Raw genomic sequence first — 22,084 nt, forward strand, 5'->3', positions numbered from 1 at the left:
GGTATCCCTTGAGGGCCATCGTGTTTGCCACAGTTTTTGGAATAAAACTATTGCTTTTAAGTCCCAAATAAACATTTGTATGACCTCATAGTGGTGTATGACCACCAGTTGAACAATGTAGGTAATTTCTAAAATATTGCTTTAGTAGTCTAGTACACTTCACTCAACCTCTGCCATTTCATTTCAAATGAATTTTGGTAAAATGACAATAATGGTTAGTGTTATCACTGAAGGATGGTAATTCTTCTCAGGGAAGACGCACTAAAGACCTACTCAGAATGAAGTATCCTCTAAAATGATTAGCTCTTTGCGAGGGCTCAGCTTAGAGCTCTATGTGGAGTCAGGTGTAACGTCGCTTACGCAAACCGTCATCTCCACATGACTACTACAGTGTGATCCCAATTCAAACAAAAGAATTCAATTAACTGATGCCATGGCAACATGAAGCTGATGAGGACTCACTAATGTGGCAGCTAAAATGCAATGTGAAGAATTTTTTTTTTTTTTTCTTCTTCTTGAGTTAAACAAAAATGAAGAAAAGTGCAATTAGTATGTGAACAACCTGGAAAGCCTGGCGCTATCACTCGAGACTCAGCTGAATGAGAATGTTAATGAACATTTTGTTGATGATAAATATTCAAACATGAATTCATACATGCGTACATGGCTCGGTTTAATCCAGCTCAGACGATGATATTCATAAGAGCAAAACAAACGCTCAATATCTTGTCGTTTTCACACCCATGTGGGTTGATTTGAACTAGTTTAAGATATAGGCTACTTAAGTATGTCCATCCAAAACATTACTAATTGAAGCAGGTTTAATAAGCCAATAATAAGCAACATGGAAATGTGCAACACAGGAGCGTGCATCAAGGGTAAAGAGGATTATAAATCATTTGCATAATAAACAGGCCAAAAATAAAAAAATAAAATAAGAAAACGGAGGTAAATAAACCTTGAAATGAGTCCTTGTCTACCTCCATCCATTTGTGATGCACAGAGTTTATTAATCAATATTTGGGGGGCATAATTACAGTTGTTTTACTCATTCTAGGAAATGGAGATTCATAAGTGACCTGTAACAAATGCATTATACGTTCAGGGGGTAATGAGGTCCCTTTCATGCTTTCATTTATCAGTGTTTTGGCAAGTCATCTGAGCAGCAGGAAATTAACTTTACACTTTTTAATTGTGTTTTATGTTTATCTCGATTCCTTGGCGCCGCTTAAAACCCCAGCAGCTCAATCTTCATGGTGAACGTTTCTAACGCACAATTCTAATGAATCAATGCATCCACACCCATTGCCCAGAATCAGCAGGGCACTTTCCTTCATTAGGTGACCTTCTAAAAAACACAGCAGTCAATGTTTATCTGTCTCGATGTCTTTATACCTACTCAACAGACCTCCTGCCCTTCACTGGCCAATAAACAAGAGTTTCACTTTTATTTTCAGAAAACACTGTGTATATTTGTCAAAGAAATAACACTTGTGAAAAATCCTTGTTGTCTGTCAGTCATAAATGTCTTGGAATATGAGGCCTGAATGAATAAATAAATAATAAAGGAATAAATTACTTGATAAAACAAATACTAACTGACATCAATAAATACTGAATAAATACTAATACTAACTAAATACTGATTAATTGTACTTATTCCTTACTTTCTGTGTTTATTGTCAACTTTATTTTTACTCTTAGATTTATTTATTTTTAATTTCTATAATTATACTAATTATACACTGATACTAATTATACAGTGGGTACGGAAAGTATTCAGACCCCCTTAAATTTTTCACTCTTTGTTATATTGCAGCCATTTGCTAAAATCATTTAAGTTAATTTTTTTTCCTCATTAATGTACACACAGCACCCCATATTGACAGAAAAACACAGAATTGTTGACATTTTTATGTCAATGATTTATTGACATGATTTATTAAAAAAGAAAAACTGAAATATCACATGGTCCTAAGTATTCAGACCCTTTGCTCAGTATTTAGTAGAAGCATAAATACTGATCAAAGGGTCTGAATACTTAGGACCATTTGATATTTCAGTTTTTCTTTTTTAATATATCTGCAAAAATGTCAACAATTCTGTGTTTTTCTGTCAATATGGGGTGCTGTGTGTACATTAATGAGGAAAAAAAATTAACTTAAATGATTTTAGCAAATGGCTGCAATATAACAAAGAGTGAAAAATTTAAGGGGGTCTGAATACTTTCCGTACCCACTGTATATCTGCGTAATTATACACAGATATAAACAACTAGGTCATGAATTGTGCTAAATTTGTAAACGTGTTTATCGTTTTAACTTAATGTTTGTCCCTTTTTGTAGTACATTTGTACACAAACCCTGGTTTTGTCAACTAATTATTTAAAATCCTTAATAGTGAGTGTCTAGAAATACAAGCAAACATAAAAGCAAATATAATGTTTTCAGGTACACAAATAGCTTACATTTTTACGTGAGATGTGAATTCTCTGGAAAATTGAAAATAAATAAATACATAAGAAAGAAAGAAAGAAAGAAAAAGAAAAAAAATATTTCTGCTTGACAAAAAATCATTTTTATTGATGTAAGGTGCCATTAGGTTAGTGACTAAACAAAGTCTTAACATTGCAAGCTATGAGTAGTATGTGTTTCAAAAAGAGCTGCCAGACACGACAGGCACCATGATGAGGTTTGCTAAGTATTTATCTGCTGATGATGCAATGCTCTTCAATGACTTGGGAAAAATATAAACTTTTCCTCGGATGTCCTGACATGCTTGCCTGCCCTACCCAAGGTTCAAGTCTTATCTTGATAGAGTAGGCTTCCGTGCAAGTGGTGTTGCAGAGAAAGGTATCTCACCAGTTCTCAAAAGTTTGTTTTGATGTAGGCCTACTCACTGTTTTCACTTTTCATTTAACCCATAGCGTTTTAAGTATTAACTTCCAGTACAGTATTTCGATCCGGACATTAAAATATTATGTATTTTTCTTAATATAAAACGATTTTCTACAGTGTCCAACAAAGTATTTCATCTTAAAGTTTGTGTATCCATTGTCGGTTTTAGACTGAAATTGAGGATCCGCCTTCGCTTCAAGATGATTCGTCCGCGTTTTTCCACCGAGAGCCTTTCGCGCGCCAAATGTGGGTGTGCTCTCTGTCAGTCAAAATGAGTGACACGCCGAATGCTCTAAGCCCCGCCTCTCGGCTGCCGATGCTATTTGAGTGAGAGACGACTGTTTTATTCACCCAGAGCTGGTTGCCGGAGCGTCGTCAATGGGAAGGGAACGCCGCGTTGGAAAAAGCGCACACTGTTTATCCAACTTTCAACTGCACCATGGTTTGCACCTCAGTTTCGTGTTTGTGGACTATATTTTGCCTTCATTTATGTTTTTATGTGAACACTGGAATAGCACAGAGCACAAGAGAGGGTGAGTGCTAAAGTTTCCTTCATTGCATCCTGACAGCCCGAGCGCGAGAACGAGCAAATCAGTAGTTAGAGCAGATACATTATCGACAGTCTGACAGACAGACAGACAGCCTTTTTTATTATCACACATAAGACAACGATATACGCCTGACTGTGTTTCATATCATGAGTACGTATTTTCTTGGCGCACAGACTTTCGCTAATCAGACACGAAGACGAGTTGCAACTGCACATCGCAACTAAACATCGTTGACAATATTATCTGGTTAAGCTTAGTCCTCACAGCCCTGTATCTCCTCATTATCACGTTCTCATTTTATCGGAAAACACTACGTGCTTTCCATTTACTGCAAAGAGACAACATCAACACCAAACTTGAAAAAAAGATCTGCTTGATGTGCCTTTGTTAACCAACCGGGCAGTAGGTATACAGTCAATTCTGCAACTTGACTGCAACATGTATCACGCTTATTATTTTAAAATACTCATGGGATCAGCTTCAGTTAGTAGTAGTAAAGGATTTGTCCGGGATAGAACCCCCCTGCAACAATTAAGCAATAGAAGTGCTTCTGTATTACCAAATTGTCGAGTACAGATTTAGTATAAAGAGCAGTGTGTTTCTACCATACATGTCTGCACTGCAAATATGTATATCACACATCAACATCGACTATATTAGCTACATATAGCCTAAGCCAAAGGTATGTGCCTCCTTTCTGAAATATGAAATTAAATAATCATTCAATTCTGTATAAATAGATCCAGTTGATCTTATGGCTGTTTGCTGTAGTTCACTTAGAGGTTTATTAATTACTGAACATACTCAATGACGAATTTATTTACCAAATTGATGTTATTTATTCTTTAAATTAAGGCTCTGATCTCAGCGAATGCCCCTTTTTTATTTACAATATTTAATCTAATTATTTATTTTATTATTTAACCAACTCCCTTTAGTAATATGACCAGACAAAAAACAGATAACGCTTCAACGAAATGCATATAAATAACAAACCAGTGATTAATTTCGCACGCGATGAAGTCGTTCTTAACCTGCGCTGCGCGCGCGTATCCGCGTAATATTCTCACGGTTCAAACGAAGGAACTTGACCGATTTCTCGATCTACACCAAAAGCGAAAGCGTGCCCCTCGGTTATATTGACACATGAACAGGTGTCGCACAGGTTTCAGAGGTGCGAGGTGCTTATTGACATAAATCTCCACCGCTGTCTGCTGAAAATAGGTCAAACTCGCGCGCTCTCTCACATTTGGTTTGTATCTGCGCTCGCTCGCGATGTAAAATGCTTCTGGAATATGAGCGAGATGTGTGGCAAACATTAATCACAATTAAAGATGCATTATTGTAAGTGTGCGCTTTATGTGTCGTCGGCAGTGACCCTGCTGGATTCAAAGGCGCAGCAGACAGAGCTGGAATGGATATCGTCTCCTCCAAGCGGGGTAAGCTGGAAACTTTACAACTTCTACTTTACAGCAAACATTTCTGATTTTCACCTCTTCTGTAATGCGCTTACTGCTCGCAGTATTTTGAGTGCAACCTAAAATTATGTGGTGGCATAACGTGTTGTTCTTTTTTTCAATTGAGAAAACGCTAAACAATTGATAATTTGGTTTTACTTTAAGCGGAGGTGGTTTTGTTTCTTTTAAAAGTTGTTTGTCGATCCTACGCTAGTTTTTATAAAAGGTTTAAAGAAGGCGTAAAATACAGACGCGTTTGTTTTAAAGTCGTTCAACTAAGGCCAACAAAGTGATTTTCTGCTGAACTCAACATATTAACTTGTTACATTCCTAATTATGATGTTTTGTTGTTTTTGTACGTCTTAGGTGTTTTTAACAATTAATTAGAACACAAAATAATTCTGAAAAGTCATAACTAAAAAAAGTAACAGCAATTAAAAAGTTTAGAATGGAGATTTTATGTTGTTAGTCATGCGATTTGGGTGCACTGAATCTTATTTTACTTTAAAAATGTTTTCATCTTTGTAACAATATATTTGGTTTTATTCATTTAACTTGTCAGAATTTCTGTCAGTTCTGCTCACTTTTATGAGTTTTAAACTTGCAGTCATTGAGGTCAAAGTATTGTGTGTTTGTATAAATTAAAAACTTTTTTAATGAATTAAAAGAAATAATAACAGAAACCCAACTAACATGTGTCCAGCATAAATGGAATTTAAGCCCAGGTAAAAGTTGTTTAAAAGAAGCCCAGACAATTACTTTTGCCGGTGTAACCTAAAGCAGTCAGGTTAAGTCAAATAAAATAATGTTTTTTACTGAATTAAAAGCAGTTAATTCTGATGTTATCACACATTAGCACACTTTTTTCAGATGAACATTTTTATAATGGAGTTTATAAATGGAAACATTCTGACTGGTAGTGTACATTGTTACTATTGGGCATGAGGTAATTTTTGCAATACATTTATTTGGTTCTTTTTTAATGTGCTTATAAGTGTTTGTATGGGTTTACAGATACCAACAATTATCAGAACTGCGCATATAATTGCAGATCAATAAAAATAAATATTTTAGGCTAATACGCTCAACAAGACAGACATTTCAAATTCTCAGCTTATGCAAAAGATGTAAAAAATGAATCACCTGGCTGCAGATGAATTAATGTAGATCATCTTATAGCAAGGAGTTGTGCATTTGTTCACACAGAGGCCAGTTTTAACACGCTCTAAGATTCTCCCTTGCGGTTAGTTCTGAGCATTTTAGTACAGCACACGATATAATGATGATTAACTGCGTTTTACTTTTTCTCAGTGGGAAGAGATCAGCGGCTTGGATGAAAACTACACTCCCATTCGCACATACCAGGTCTGCCAGGTCATGGAGCCAAATCAGAACAATTGGCTACGGACTAACTGGATTGAGAAGGGCGATGCCCAGAGGATTTTTGTGGAGCTGAAGTTTACCTTGAGGGATTGTAACAGCCTTCCAGGGGTGGTAGGCTCTTGCAAGGAGACGTTCAACTTGTACTACCAGGAAACCGACGTGGAGGTGGGCAGGAATATAAGGGAGAGTCAGTATGTGAAAATTGACACTATAGCCGCGGACGAGAGTTTCACTCAGGGTGACCTGGGGGAAAGAAAAATGAAGCTCAACACGGAGGTGCGTATAATCGGGCCCCTCTCCCGCCGAGGCTTCTACCTGGCCTTTCAGGATGTAGGTGCCTGCATCGCTTTGGTCTCCGTCAAAGTGTATTACAAGAAGTGTTGGTCGATTATTGAAAACCTGGCCACGTTCCCAGATACGGTGACGGGATCTGAGTTCTCGTCGCTGGTGGAAGTGGAGGGCACATGCGTCAGTGACGCAGAGGAGGAGGCTGACAACTCTCCCAAAATGCACTGCAGCGCTGAAGGAGAGTGGCTGGTACCCATTGGGAAATGTATATGCAAAGCTGGATTTCACCAGAAGGGAGATGCGTGTGAACGTGAGTACTTTATTTTCATTTGCACACATCTGTTGGCATGTATTAGAGTGCTGCTGATTAACCTTACGCGAGACAGAAGAAAGGACAATGAAGCAATTAATAAGTTATTATTATTTTACCTAGAAAATCCTTGTTCCAATTGTTTGACTGAGTGCCCAAGCATTGAATTATCCCAACGCGAGGTAATTCATCCGAATTACAGCAAAGCAATGCAATAACAAAACAAACCATGCTGAAAAATACAAATCAGACGACGAATGATTAATAAAAGAAAAGCAGTGTAAAAACGAAACATGCTTATTGGGCGGAGATAATAATGATGGATTAAATGTGGGGGCAAAAAATCCTTGGCACAATAATTGGAATCCCTGTTAGTCATTTGATTTGTGGGCTCTTAATTTATAGCCTTATGCACATTGACACTGGAATTAAATGATAACTAGCACTCCAGCCTTGCTCTCAGAAACAGCCCGCTCTCTTTCTTCTCCTCTCCTTCTTTTTCCATTATGCACTGAGCCAAACCAATCACTCGCAAACGATACTGTGTCCGGAGGAGGTTCAGCCCGTCGCCCGGTCCCTCTCCGGTCCTTTCAAGTGACCCCGACAGAAAACAAACAATGGAAGCCCAGGGTTATTTAGGAAGTGTCCGAACCGGAAACGCAATTACAGCTGCCTCTGATATACTCTGCGATTATAACTAAAACACTCCCAGTGCCATCACTGTCACTAATGGTGCTAAGCGTTGTTTTTTTGGCTGTCACATGATGACACATGATTAGGATCTGAGGGAGAGGACAAAACCTCTTGGTTTTGTGTGGTTGAAGTGGCCGTCCACCCTTTTTTTTCTGCCAATCTGGGTCACCTCCACATCTATAGATTATCAAGTGTGCAGACCAGTAATGATTTAACAGATATCTCCGGAAGGTTTGGATAGCTTTTATGTGGTGCACATACACGTCTGCATCATTAAGTTATCACGTAAAGGGTGCTTCAGAACACTATTATGTTATCAAAAGCTAAAATGGGCAAGGCTGCTTCACGCTGAGAGGTTGTTGCAAAGCTGAAAGCCATTTCAAAAGGCAGAAAGGGAGCAAAGGAGAAAGTTGATGGGGCTTCTATGTAATATGGGCTATTTGGCACACATTAAGCATAATAAAAGGATGCGTTTTATGTCTTTTTTACAATTCCACCCTTTTTTAACCTATTAAGCATTCAGGAATTTTTACTCACTCAAAGCAAAAAATAAAGAAATAAATAAAAGTGAAATTTGCATGCACCGCTGAACTCTCAGAAAGTCTTGAATGCTTTTCCAGAGAATTAATCGCTGTTCACAAAGCCATCTTACATTCCTCAAAAACAATGTTGCGTGTTTCTCTCCGAACCGGCAACAAACAAACCCTGTCACCCAGTTAGATTCCTGCCCCCTTCCATTGTCACTTTATGAGTTGTGCGTCGCTCCTGGCATGACTGGCTGTGATATTACCACTGTAGTTAATCTAAATAAAATGAGCATGAGACTGCCGCATCAGCACTTCCTCTTAGCGATCCTCCCGATATTAAATTGCCTGTTCAGATTTTCCCCCCGAGCACCAACCAGACTGAAAAATACTGGTGTGTTTTCCCCTTCTGCCTGAGAAACAATAATGCATTGCACGGTATCTGGGGCTGAAGGCCTGTGAGTGACAGGGGTCTTTTTAATATGGAGGACTGATCTTTCCAAGAGTATACAGCTCATGTTGCAGCTCTCGCTCTCGCTGTCTTTTTCTTTATCTTTTCTTTCTCTTCCTCCCCTCAGGGGCTCGGCCAAGGCATTGTGACCCTGATGCCTTCAAAAGCTCCTGTTTTTACACCACCTTATACCGTGTTCCGTTATAAAATCCGCACTATTTATATACGGATACGCACACAAACAGACGCTCATGCATACGGGATAAAGTCTAAAATGTCTTGCATTAAAAATTGAGTGGGGTAACCTAAGGAGGGCCATGAAAATGTGTGTTTTGACCGTCTCATTCATCAGATGCCTGATGGAGGATTGTGTGTCTTTCATTTCTTCCTCTCTTTTCTCTCTTCCTCTTCCTTTAAGCGGGCATTTGCACGACACACTCTTGCATCCGTTGGAACAGTATTTTAATTGTTTTCCTACGTAAACACAAGCTAAGCGGATGCTTTTGAATGTTGTGACGAGTCTTGGTGCCATGTGTTTGGGACGCCACTAACTTTTAAAATGTCAAACTTCTAAAACTCTCTTTTGTGAACAGTCAACTCTTAAAGGGACAGTTTAACCAAAAATGAACATTTTGTCATCAGTTATTTTCTTTACTCTATAGAACACAAAATAAGCTATTTTGAAAAATATACTATGAATGTCAACTTGGTACAATGACCCCATTGACTTCTACTTTTGTGTTTCACAGAAAAAAAGAAAGTCATACAGGTTTGGAGCAACATAAAATTTCGGTCATCATTTACTCACCCTCATTTTGGATGAACTATCCCATAACGTTTTCTTTCTTCGTCCCTTCCTCTCTTCAACTCATTTCGTGGCACTTGTGGCTTCACTCCTTCCTGCTTTTCCAGAGATCCGCTCCTCACAGTTACAAGAATCAGTGTTATGAGTGTTGGAAAAAAAGCAATTGTTCAGCAGCTTGCCAGAGTTTATTTGTAGGGGTGCTCCGATCAGGATTTTTGAGGCTGATCACAGAAAGCAGCATCTGCCGATACCGATCACCGTTACCAATCTTTTTAAAGCCTTCTTTTTTATCATTTATAACTATTTATAGTGATACTCCAATCAGGATTTTTAGACATTTATTCAGGGCCTGAATTTCATTTTTGAAAATGGGGGGAATTTCCCCTCTTAGGTGACTCTTGTGAGAGGAGAAGAAACACAGTAGACTTTAATAATATGCATTTATGGTGTAATTGCTACATTTTCGTGTCAATCCATGTTCATATTTACTGCAAAAAATGCGCTGTTACTTTAATTCAGCGCTTGCAGCCCAGTAAAAATAGACTCAGTGCAGAAACGATCTCTGCACTGCTGCAGACGTACCGCTCGTGGAACGCACTGCTGGACAGCAACTGTGCGCAGTGTGCATGCTTTATTAATCCATTAACATGAGCGCAGAAAAAATACGCACCGCAAACGGAGTAATGTGAACCTGGCATTATGTGTGTGCGCTGCGAGTGTGCATGAGTGCACGGTCTCCAGGAGAGCGCGCGAGCGCTGAATGGTTAAACACTGGCAAGAATTAAAAAGTAATGCAATTTATAAACTTTAGTGACGATGTGACACTACCGCGATTCTGCAAGTGACAATTCCTGTGTCAACTGTGCAGCGTGCAGCTCGCTTATAGACAGATGCGATGTGGTGATTTGAAGACATTTGCGTATTTTGAGAGCGTGTACGCGCACAGTGATTCACTCTCACTGTTTATGAAAATACGTCTCACACAAGGTTTTCAAATTACTTTATAAGTTATCTAATGAAGAAATATGAAGGTGTGTACCTCACCTTCAGCATTATAATGATTTCACCCACACCGGACAGAGACTGAGACAGTGACGCTGCATGTCATGCCAAACCTCATGGCAGCGTCATCAGCTTGAGATCGTTTTTTTGAGATCGGCCTTTTTAGAGACCGCCGATCAAACATCCCAACGTGATTATCGGCCGATAGTGATCGGTAGCCGATCAATCGTAGCACCCCTATTTATTTGCATAGAGCTCAAGCAAAAATAGCTCTATTCATTTGCGAAGCTCTGTTCAACAGTGGCTACTCAGAGAAAATGGATACACTAAGTGCTTTGGAAGCAGAAAAAGAGTCCTTGTAGACAGACATTGATCTCTTTGTTTTCGTTAAGCTTTTGCGAACAATCGTTGGAATGTATGTTGCTCAGCCACATCATGTCACGTTAATAACCGTATCTTGTTTAAAGAAATGCCTAATATTAACCGATAGTTGACCTTCTCTTCCAGTTTGTGTTATTTACAAGGCAAGCCTCTGTTTATTATTCTAAGGGGAAAAAACAAGCTAGCATTGGCTAACATGCTAACAGGAGGAAGTACTGGCAACGGCAGGCACTGACACCATCCATCTCCCAGATGTCAAATAGTTGGACAGAAGTTAGTCAAAGCCTGATGGATTGCCAGAACACAGAATGAGGGCACTAGCTGTGGTGACAAGCTGCAGAAGTAGCTGGGGTGGAGGGACGCAAGAGCAAGACCCAGGCTCAGCGAAGGCCATGCTTTGCATTTCAAATGATGCCACCAGGAGTTGGAGGCGGGCAGATTGTATAAAGCCCTGACACACAAGTGACTGATAAGGTGTGAAAGTAAAGGCTACAAATAGTCATCCGTTAGAGAACTGTAAGTGGGCTTAATTATTCAAACAGAGGCAAGTTCCTCGGGGTAGCCCGTTGGGTCTGAAGCTGTCAGGGTTAGAATCATCCGCTGATGGATAATGGCTTTCTCGCCCGGCCAGGGTCTTGGAGAAGAGCGGCATCCTCCCGGAGCACTGTCTGTTTTTCCCCCTCGGTTTTGTCAGATGGAAAGGTGGCTGTCATTGTGTTGTGTCGTCAGTCAGGCCTGTCAGTTGGCGGCAGTCCAGTTATTGATGTGTTGTAGTGGCTTCATGTTCGCAATCACATTTCCTGTTGTTTCATTGGATCAAAAAAGTTCTCAGGTAAAATGATGAATGGTTCATAATTAAAGCACTAGATTCTCACTAGATTCTTATAAAAACAATTATAAGGCTCCTGACTGTGGAAAAAATATTTTTCAAAGCACAAAAAAATAAAATAAAATAAAATAAAATAAATAATTTACTCTCTGAAATGGCATTCACACCACTTAAAAAAAAAAAATTAAAAGCATGATAAAAAAAACACTGCAGTGATTTCTGATTCTGGAACAAATGACTCTTGAACTGGTTCTTTTTATTGAATCAATCCAAACAATTCATGAAATAGTCTTGAACTTGCAGGCAACTTAGTGGTTTGACTCACTCAATGATTCATGCAGCTATTGGGTTCACTGACTGAACTGTGAGTCATTCTTTGATTTGATCTGATTAATAATAGCTTAATATTTAAACTAATTAATAATAGTTAATAAAGATACTGTACTTATTAAAAAAAGTTTTGTTGTAAAATGTTATATTATTGGTTTATTGGTTATTGTCTAGCATAGAGAATACAAGGTTGAATTGAATCAAGTGAGTCGAATACACAGCCTTTTGCAACTGTTCTACACTAACTGATAGTCTAACAATTGTAAAGCATAAATATGTAGCGTTTAATTTGCGTCCCCTTGGATCTAGACCACAGCAGATAACTGTGATTAAACATGAGCATGGACAACAGCACTTCTGAACAACCATTTATTTCGAGCGATTCTGTAATTTGTCAACAAAGCTGTTTGGCTCCTAAATGATCCATTATAGGAGCCAATGGCTACCGTGTCATTTTCTGGAGTCCGGGTTGTGATATTAGCACAGTAAAAAAGGACATTTTCATACTAGAACAAGCCTCCTAAGACTTCCTTCCTTCCTTCCTTCCTTCTCTCTGTCTCTCTCTCCCTCTCTCTCTGTAAAGGAGAAAAGTGTGCAGTTATGTAATAAGTTATTGATTTTGCTCTTAGGGAGAGATTGAGCTGCTGAGTCTCCTGCTCTACCGCTCTCCCAGAGGAGAGTCACTCTGACAACAGACCCTCCCTGATGCTCACTGAGTGTTAAGGCCTTCGACCTGGTCACATATCACTTTCAACCGGTCGCCTCGGGCCAAAGCTGCTCCGAACACACACACACACACACACACACACACACACACACACACACACACACTCACTCACTCACTCACTCACTCACTCACTCACTCACTCACTCACTCACTCACACACACTCACACACTCACACACAGGTTTGTTTTTGTGAAAAGTGGGTACATCCCATAGGCGTAATGGTTTTTCTACTGTACAGACCGTATATTCTATTGCCCTACACCAACCCTACCCCTAAACCTACCCCTCACACACATTCGACCTGGTCACATATCACTTTCAACCGGTCGCCTCGGGCCAAAGCTGCTCCGAACACACACACACACACACACACACACACACACACACACACAAATACGGCTGCTTTGTTGCTTTTAACACAGTGTCCGCTTGTCCAATTGCATCCATTAGTACGGATGAGCAGAGAGCAACTCGAAAAGAGAAGTGTGTGTGCCAGCGTTTAGGCAGCTAAAGGGGGTAAGCCACCCATAGTGTGTGTATGCGTGCATAAAAGAGCGTTTGGTTGGGTGTGTTGAGCTAAAAAGACTAAGCCTATCAAAATCTGCTTGTGTGTGTGTGCGTGCAAGGGTTGATGGAGATGTCGGGACCTGTTAGTGCTGCTTGAAGTTGCGAGCAGAGCGGTTGCTGGTAGGGGGTCTTTGTTCAGAGGGGAAAGAAGCCATAGAGCTGGCTCCTCAGGCAAGCCAAGGGTCAACTGCTCAGCTCATCCATCTTCCAGCCTGGCAGTGACCTGTCAGTTCGGCTGCTCACGTTACTAAGCAGAGCAGGCAGGCCTGCATTGTGCAAGCTGCTCTGTTTGCAACCATGTGTAAATGAAGTTAATATTCACTGACCCCATGCCTAGCCCGTGAGCGACCCCGGTGACACCACGGAAATCACAACGTTACCAGCGAAATGACAAAGATTCCTGGCTATTCACATCGGCTATTTATTTCGCATTGCTTCAGCGTTTTTGTTCTCGCTGTCAAAATATGTGCATTTGATGTAATGCCGCATTTCCCTGCTGAGTCAAAAAAAAAAAAAAGATTTCTCTGCTGAGTCACTTTCAGCTTTATTGTGTTGAACTGAAGTTTTGCATTAAACATGACAGGAATTACGTGTTCAACACTGTTGGATTGAGGAAGCTCATGTTTTGCACTTTCCCATGCAAAAGCAAAGCTGAGTTTGTGTACAGTATCTTAAAACAGGAAATGGCTGGTTATTTGTTATTTGATATTTTGTGATTATATACATAAGACTAAAAGTTACAGGATCTTAAGGATAAGGATGTTAAGGATGTTGGGTGAATTTAATTTAATAGGCAAAACTTTGTATACAGTACAGTACTTAGAAGAAATGTTTTATAATATATATTATTATGTAAATAGATAAATAAGATTTATTTGTACTTATAATAATTAATTTCAGGATATAATTGCAGTTTAATTAACAGAAGCACTCATGGAAAAGGATGAAATTAATGAGAAGTTATAAACATAAACCGTGTTTGCATAAAAGGCATCACTAATTTGATGTTTTTCGGAAGTCACAGTGTACTTTTACGATCGAATCCTCCGAGATCAATGTTTAAACAAATAGCTTTCCAAATTCACATTCGAAATCGTTCCACATTCGCGGTGCTCTGCTGGGGCCGGGATGCTGTTTGTTAATGAGAAGCAGACTAAATTTTCTCCTGCTCATAAAATGAGATTAAGGAGAAGAAATGTCACACAGAGCGCTGTCTCTTAGCCAAGTTATTACTGAATGTAACTCGAAGTGAACACATTGTGCCAAAGAAGAATCAATAAAATTAGAAAGTAATGCTGTTCTTCTACTTTTGTGGGGACAGCTACGAGTGGCACAGTAATCAAGACTACATGAAACGATCATTTGTCTGAGGAGATGATTATTGGAAGATAGAAAAGTGTGCCACATGTTAGTTTTTCATGGATCACCAGCAGTGATGCTGGGACTTGATTGAGTGCTATCATTTAGTTTCTATAGGGATAGAGCGTGGGTGGCTTTGGGTGTGCGTGGATGTGCGTTTGTTCAAATGGGTGTGCGTCCGTGCAGGTTCGGACAGGTCACGGCTGTGTTTGGCTTCATAATGAGGGACCTCTGCCGGTTTGCCATTGTGCGTTCACTTAGTCACCTCTATCAAAGCTGCAAAGTCATCCAGACTGTGTGTCTCGGAGTGTGTGAGGGATAACTTGCTGATGGTGGAGGTTTGATTTAGATCCGATTAGCTATGGTCATAGTGCTCTTAAGAAGATCTTTTGCTTTTTATCTTTCAAGAAAAGACCAAATTTTGGGGTTGTTTACCACAGTGACAGCTGTGCTTCATTTCGGCACTTCATAAACACAAAATCTTTGTTGAAATAAAAAGACAATTAAGCAAAACAGGTTTAAGGGAGAGGAGCTAACTCAAGACATCAGTATGGTTGCTGGAAGCAGAGTTCACAACGAGAACGGTATCTATAAAGATAACTATAAAGACGTCCACACCAGCGAACGATATTGTCTGTTTATTCTAAGCGCACGTGCATATGCCGCTTTAAATTCTCGAGCTCGTAATAGCAGGATGGATTCTGATTGGCTGTCAATGTTTGTATCGTACATCAGCTGGAAGAAATCGTTCTGAAAATGATTCCAACGATATCGTTTCTCTGTGCCTTTATCATTAAAGTTGTGGTGTGGACTCTGCTATTCTTTAATATTGAGAACGATTTTTAGAACTAAATCTTTATCGTTATCTTTATAGTTATCGTCCTTGGTGTTAAATTGTGCTATAAATTGATATGTTTACATGCACTCATTTTTGTCAAAACGAAAAAATGCAATCCAATTTCAGATTCTTTGCAATCTGATTCACATTTTCATAATTGTAGAGCCGAAGTCTTATAAACGTAGCTAATGATTTGTGGCGTCGTTTGTTTAATGTTAAAATGTATTTGTTTTCCATTTGCTAATCAATGCAGTAAATCAGGCTGAATGACGTGGAAGGGGATGTGCGGTTGCCTCAGGATATGCTTCTATTTTCTATTTTGCAATCAGCCGCAAACAAGCGACCAGCATTTACACTTGGAAGGAAGCATTTCACCTGAGGCATTTTAAATTCTGGTGAAAGCCCAAAAAATTTTTTCCTAAAAGGCCGTTTTGTTCTAAAAGTGCTTCTTTTCACTGTAAAAGTGACATTTCATGTTTCCTTCTTTTCCGCTATCACAGAACATATCATGTGCCAGGAAAGCCATCTGGGCAGATGCTATTGGGATGAGTTGAGCTGTTCTATTTAACTGAAATGGATCTCTCCCTTTTTTGGTCTGTTTAACAGCAATAACATTTTACAGATCCCTTCTTTCAGTATTTTGCCACAATTTTATGTCCATCCAGGCCGTATTTCGAGCGTAATCACATTTATTTGCAGTCTGCCTCACATGAGAAATGAGGAGCAAGTTGAAAGATCTTTTCTTGGCAGCAACGATGTCCACCTCCAGCCAACACAAATGTGACTGTCAAAGCATAATGCATTCAGCAGTAATTGCAGAGATACGACGTTCCTGCCTTATTCTGTTTAAAATATACATGTAAAAGAGAAGCATTGTTGTGCCATTGTGTTGTGCACAAAAGATGCCATTACATGTGTTGTAAAATGTATTTAGCTTAGCGGCATGCAAATGATTTTAACAGCTGCTTTTCCTGAAGGTTTGTGCCAGAGTTCTTTCCTCAGTGTTTGTTTTTACCCTTTCACAATTACATTTTTTTATTATTATTTCATTCATAGACCTAATCCCCCCCCAGCAAACAGCAAACAGCTGTTATTTGGCACGATTCATGAAGTTAACATTTTAACTATATTTATGAGGACTCTGACAGGCTTTGATCTGTTCTTTCTTCACAAGTCTTTCTTGTTCCTCTCTGAGGGCTTCAGAGGGCATCCTGGTGTGTCCTTCAGCACAGTGTAAGAGAATGCTAATCTTCTCTTTGTTTCTGACGGAAAGCTACTTATCTCTCCTCCACACAGGTAGCGGCAATGAATGAGATTCTTGTCTGCATGTAAAGGAACACACCCCTAATCCAACCTGTTCGCTCCCAGTAATGCGTGAGGCACTGTGCGAATAGCGCCGAACAAGATCCATCTTTTAACATTTTAATCTGACATTTTCACAACCCTCTAATCCAACTTTTCGGCTTTTTTCTGTAAGCGCTATGGCTCCCCGTCTCAGTCTAGCAGTTGTAGGAGAAATGCAAATGCTACAGGGCCAAAACCGGACCCCATCCTGATGTGTTGCTTTCTTGCTGCCTTTTGATTCTTCCCCTTTCCTTTGTACCCTCGGCCTATTTCCTGGAGTTGGGTAGATTTCTAGCCCTCTTAGGGGGAAAGATTAAAATGCTTGCCACACAAGGGCTGACAGCATGGAAAAAGGCTTTCTGTGAGTTTGAAAGGTTTTAGTTTATATCAGAGTGCTTTCATCAGGGGTGGAAATAGTAGTATCTATTGATAACTATTTCTTTTCATAGCCAGAAAGTGCACTATTGAAGAGTAAAAAATATAATGCTAATCTTGTTTGTTTACTTTTTTACAGCATGAGGCAGAGACAAGTTTCACTATAATTGATGTCAGATAATTTCTATAACTCACAATAGTAAACGATAAACTGTAGTTCTAAACATTTCCAAGTAGTGTGATCACATACTAGCATGCTGCTTAATATATACTGCGGAAATGTTATTTGTGTGCTGTGCACAGTATGAGCAAGTTCTATATGAAATATGCAGATGACCTACTACATTTGCCAAAATGTGCAGTATACAACAGAGCACGCTGCATGAGATACTGCATCCCACAATGCATTGAGCTTGACTTGACCTTGCGTTACCAGTGTGATGGAATTTAATTAGTTGTTTTTTTGTGTGTTAAGAATCATAGTCATGAAAGTGTATTCTCTTGAGGTACAATTATGTGGCCTGTTTATCTGTAAGTACAGTTTTTTTTTAATATATACTTTTATTATTTTTTACATATTCAATACAATTAAGTGCACTTCTTTTTCAGTACAAAGTGTGTGCTATGCAGTATTCTGTTAGTAGCAAACTACTGTTCCATTCTGAACATAGCTTGAGATCAGAAAATAATATACTGAGGTCTACAAAGGGCAGTCCAGAGGTTTATAGGAAATTTCATCGAAAGAAAGCCAACAAGAGAAAACAACTGACAGCACAAGACCAAGAGAAAAACCAGCACTTGCTTTAAGAAAGCCTGTGATTAGGACATTTCCTTACCCTCCCTAGAGGGAGGACTGTTAGAGAATTTCGTAGTCAATACGCTAATTTTAGACAAGTCAGCAGTCTGTGCAGTTCAGATGGACATTGTCTTGAATGTTACCTCTGGGTTGCTATTACATCTCTCGACTAAGTCTTTAAAAATGAGGAGGGATTTATTGCTGCAAAGGCCAAAAATAGTGCTAAAGCTGATTTTGAGGAAATCAGTATCAGAAGTCTCGTTACAAATGTCTAGACATGATTTTTGTGTGACTGGCTTGTGCGGAATACATATTAGAGATTGAGATATTATAGAAGCAAAGTCTTCCTGCATTATCAGTGCCGTGTAAGAACCGCTGAGAGACCTGATTTTTCCCCTTTAGCTGAACCAGAGGGCTTGACCACTGAAAGGTAAATTAGCGACGCTGGCACTCGCTGCCTGCTAAAGACTCTGGGAGGAATGTCAGGCTGTTTTAATCTCTTTCTCTTTTGTTCTGTTTAACCTCAACCTGTGTTTCTAAGGGGCCGACTAATTTCTTTGTGCAGTAAATGAGGTTGCTGTTGCTTGCTCTGCGTGCCCATGTCAACAAGCACATCCCATTAGCTCGCCTTCATGCTAGTGGCAGCTCGAATAAAGCCAGTGCTCACCAAGTCCTTCAGCAAACTTTTTAAACCTGTCTAAGCTAGTGTTTTTCCTTTCCGTTTCACAATTTAGCAGCCAAGCGGTTATGTTGGCAGAACATGTTTTCAATTCAGAGCCGAAATGGGCAGTTAAGTGGAGGATATCGTCTCAATGTCAGTTTCATAGATTGGTTTGCATTCTCTCAAGAGCCACTGGCACACAGGGTCATGTAGCGCTAATTCAGTCATGATTACATGCTAGCAGACATTATGCAGCATGGCAGAAGGAGGCATAATTGGGCAAGCCTCATCTTTTACTCCCACAGAAATAAAGCTGTCAGGAAGGGTAAAACAAAGCTATCATTTATCTCTGCGGTGGCGGTTTAGTGCGTTAGCACAATGGTAGCGTGTTCTCTGACTAGTTCAGCGGCAGTATTTGCGCATCTGTGTTGGGAGGGCAGGAATTTGGGCCCCAGAAATGGCCGTGTTTGTGCATGTCACTCATAGTAAAACCAGAGAGGTGGAGTGGAGACAGGTTCTCAGGCGGGCCCCTGTGTCAGCGCTACATTTGATTTGAGGCCTAATTTGCTGGTTGGTTGCTTGTGTAAACAACTCGGGGATACTTGGGCTTCTCAGATGGCGCGATAAACAAATCCTGATCACACGGATGTAAAAATAAACCGTCCCCGCTTCAGAGACGTAAAAAGCCAGTCGAGTCGGCAGTCGAGAGTCCTCCTGTTTTGGTGATTTGCGATGGCGCTAATCTTAGTGTGTTCACGAGAGAGCCGTTGAGTGCCCACAGCCAGGTCTTGAGCTCTCGGGCTCAGGCGGGATCTTTTCCCCATACAGATCGGCTCAGAGCTGAAAACTAAAACTAACAGACACACCAGCTTACCAGGAAAATGGTTTCTGTCTTTCCTGTCCCGTTTCTTTTTTTCATCATCTTTTCATTCCTTCCCTTTCCCTTTCCTGTTCCCTTCTCTTAACTGTCCTGTTTCTCTTTTTTGTCATTCACTCTCAGAAAAAAAGGTACAAAAACTGTCACTGGGGCGGTACCTTTTCTAAAGGTACACTTTTGTACCTTTTAGGTAGGCCTGTCGCAATAATCAATATATCGACTTATCGCGCAATATATGTACATGACCTCAATAATTTTTGGTGCCGCAATATATCGCCCATTATATTTACTTAAATTAATGCCACCATTATCGCAATTATTTCTGGGGCAATATATCGCACAACAAAAATATGTTATCGTGACAGGCCTACTCTTAGGTACTAATATGGACACTTTAGGTACTTATATGCACCTTTAAGGTAACAATATGGACTCTTTAGGTACAAAGGTGTGCCTTTTGAAAAGGTACCGCCCCAGTGACAGCTTTTGTACCTTTTTTCTGAGAGTGTTTTTCTTTTCATTTCTTTCCCTGTTTTCATTCCTTGCCTTATCTCTGCAGTTCCTTCTCATTTTCCCATTCCTCACCTTACCTTCCTTGTCCGTTTTCTTTTCTGTTTTGTTCTTTACTTACTTTTTTGTTCCTTCTCTTGTTTATCTTCCTTACCTGGTCTTTTCCTGTTACTTTTCTTGCTTCTTCTGCTCGCGTTTCATGTTCCTGTACCTGTCTTTTTCCATTTTCCTTTTCCTTTTCTTTTTCCTTTTTCCTTTTACCTTTTTCCATTTTCCTTTTCCCTTTCCCTTTCCCTTTCCCTTCATTTTCCTTTTGTTTTATTCTTTTCTTACCTTACTTGTACTTTCTCCTGTTTGTCTTCCTTATCTTTCCCTTTTCCTTTTTTCTTTTCTTGTTCCTTTTCATTTTCTTGTTTCATTTTCTGTTTTTGTGCTTTTTCTTAGTTGTCTTCTCCTTTTCCTGTTTCTTTCTTACCTTTCCTTTTACCGGTTATTTTACTTTACTGTCCCTTCCTTTTCCTCCTGTATTCAGCATTTTCTTTTCCTGGTTCTTTTCTTGTTCATTTTCCCTCTCCTTCTTTTCTTCTCCTTTCCAATGGTTTGAAATCCCTTGTTCTGAGACAACACTGTATAAATATATGGAAAGGAATCTTAATACTGTATGTTTTGACACTACACGTATATTGTTGAATATGTTTTTTTTTTGTTTTTTTTGGTGTAATTATTTCATTTATACAATGAATACTAAATGGAAAAATACATAAATATCATTCAACCATGGCTATTTCACGGTACACTTTGCCAGCACCACCTCCTTACAACAAGAACTAGACCTGCTGCTTTCAATTACAAGTCCTCACTGGTTGAGAAAGATCCCAGATAAAATCACATCCCTTTCCTCCACTTCTCAGCCTCAGAAGGCTCTTGTTCTTTACGTTGCACAGCCACACCATGCCATGCTTCTGAGCTAAATACACAGTGACAGGGCTTTCATGTAGCTGAAATGGGGATACCGTATCCCTCAGCCACCCCCCATCTCAACAAGGTGGTGTTTAAAATGAGGAAATCGGTCGACCTCCTATGCGATCTCCATTTTAGTCTTGTCACGGAAAGCTGCAGGATTTTTTTCTCCTCTTTTTGAAGGCCTTTAGAAAATAATGCAACTACTGAGATCTAAAAATTAGGCTGGGAATTGATAATCAGTAGTGTTGTGTCCCTGGTAATAATTATTAAAATGCATAGCTGTGAACAAAGTAATATTTATCCAGGGGATGCGGGCATGGTTGGGGTTTAAGAAAAATCATGTGGGCCCGATTCCCTCTTTAGGCTGAAGGGGGTTTTAACAAACAGCTGCTAAGTGTGGATTAGTGGCTCTCAGCAGTGCAGACCAAAAGGCCAAACCGAAAATAGCTTATTTCTCTTTGCTTACTGATGTGAACTAGAAAATACCTCAGCCTGTGGAATCACCCCAGACTTGTTCTCTCTGCATTTTTTTTCCTTTTCAGAAGGTTAATTAACACCACCGTTTCTAGTGATGAATTATAAAGTCATGAAAAACTGAATACAAGGGAAAATTCATTTTATTAGGTATTTAATGTTGTCTAATTATAATGCAAATAGTAATATATGATTATAATGCTTCGTTGGCAATTCAGCCCATATGGGCATATGAAATAAAGAATGGGAGTAAATGACTCGTTGTCATTGGAACGTGTGAGGGTGATTCTTGTGCATAGCCTAAAGCGATCTGGCCCTAATTTCTGCTTTGTCTCTGATCCCTGCTGCCTGTGGGATGTCCTTTTTTCCCTTCATAAAAGGTGAAATACTGAAATAATCCATTTAAGTTTCCTATTTTCCACAGTAACCTTGCCTCTAGGACATTTCTGACTGCTAGAGGTGGTGTAAAGGCAAGCATGCTAGTGCTTTTGGGGTGATCAGGAATATAAGGCCCCTGGTTGATGCAACATATGAGTGACTCAGTATGTGTTGTTAATGACCCAGCAGAAAATGATAGTGCTCAGAGTAGAGCTGCACGATTAATCGTTAAAAGATCGCGATCTCGATTCAGACAACCACACGATCTCATTTCTAAATGACAATGATTCTCCCGTGTCTATTAAACCTTTGA

At 39.6% G+C, this 22,084-nt stretch overlaps 1 protein-coding gene across 1 annotated transcript in view; it reads left to right on the top strand.

The window, feature by feature from the left end:
• The first annotated feature begins 3,258 nt into the window (after nucleotides 1-3,258).
• LOC107737385 (ephrin type-A receptor 7-like) overlaps nucleotides 3,259-22,084 on the top strand; it is a 33,192-nt gene continuing 14,366 nt past the window's right edge. Inside the window, exons 1-3 of the mRNA XM_016548871.1 lie at nucleotides 3,259-3,430; nucleotides 4,823-4,887; nucleotides 6,217-6,886. Coding sequence (XP_016404357.1) covers nucleotides 3,337-3,430; nucleotides 4,823-4,887; nucleotides 6,217-6,886 — 829 coding nt within the window. The 5' untranslated portion in view covers nucleotides 3,259-3,336. The remainder of the gene's footprint in view (nucleotides 3,431-4,822; nucleotides 4,888-6,216; nucleotides 6,887-22,084) is intronic.

Source organism: Sinocyclocheilus rhinocerous, unplaced genomic scaffold (assembly GCF_001515625.1).
Source record: "Sinocyclocheilus rhinocerous isolate Xijiao unplaced genomic scaffold, SAMN03320098_v1.1 scaffold1035, whole genome shotgun sequence".
Taxonomy (NCBI): domain Eukaryota; kingdom Metazoa; phylum Chordata; class Actinopteri; order Cypriniformes; family Cyprinidae; genus Sinocyclocheilus; species Sinocyclocheilus rhinocerous.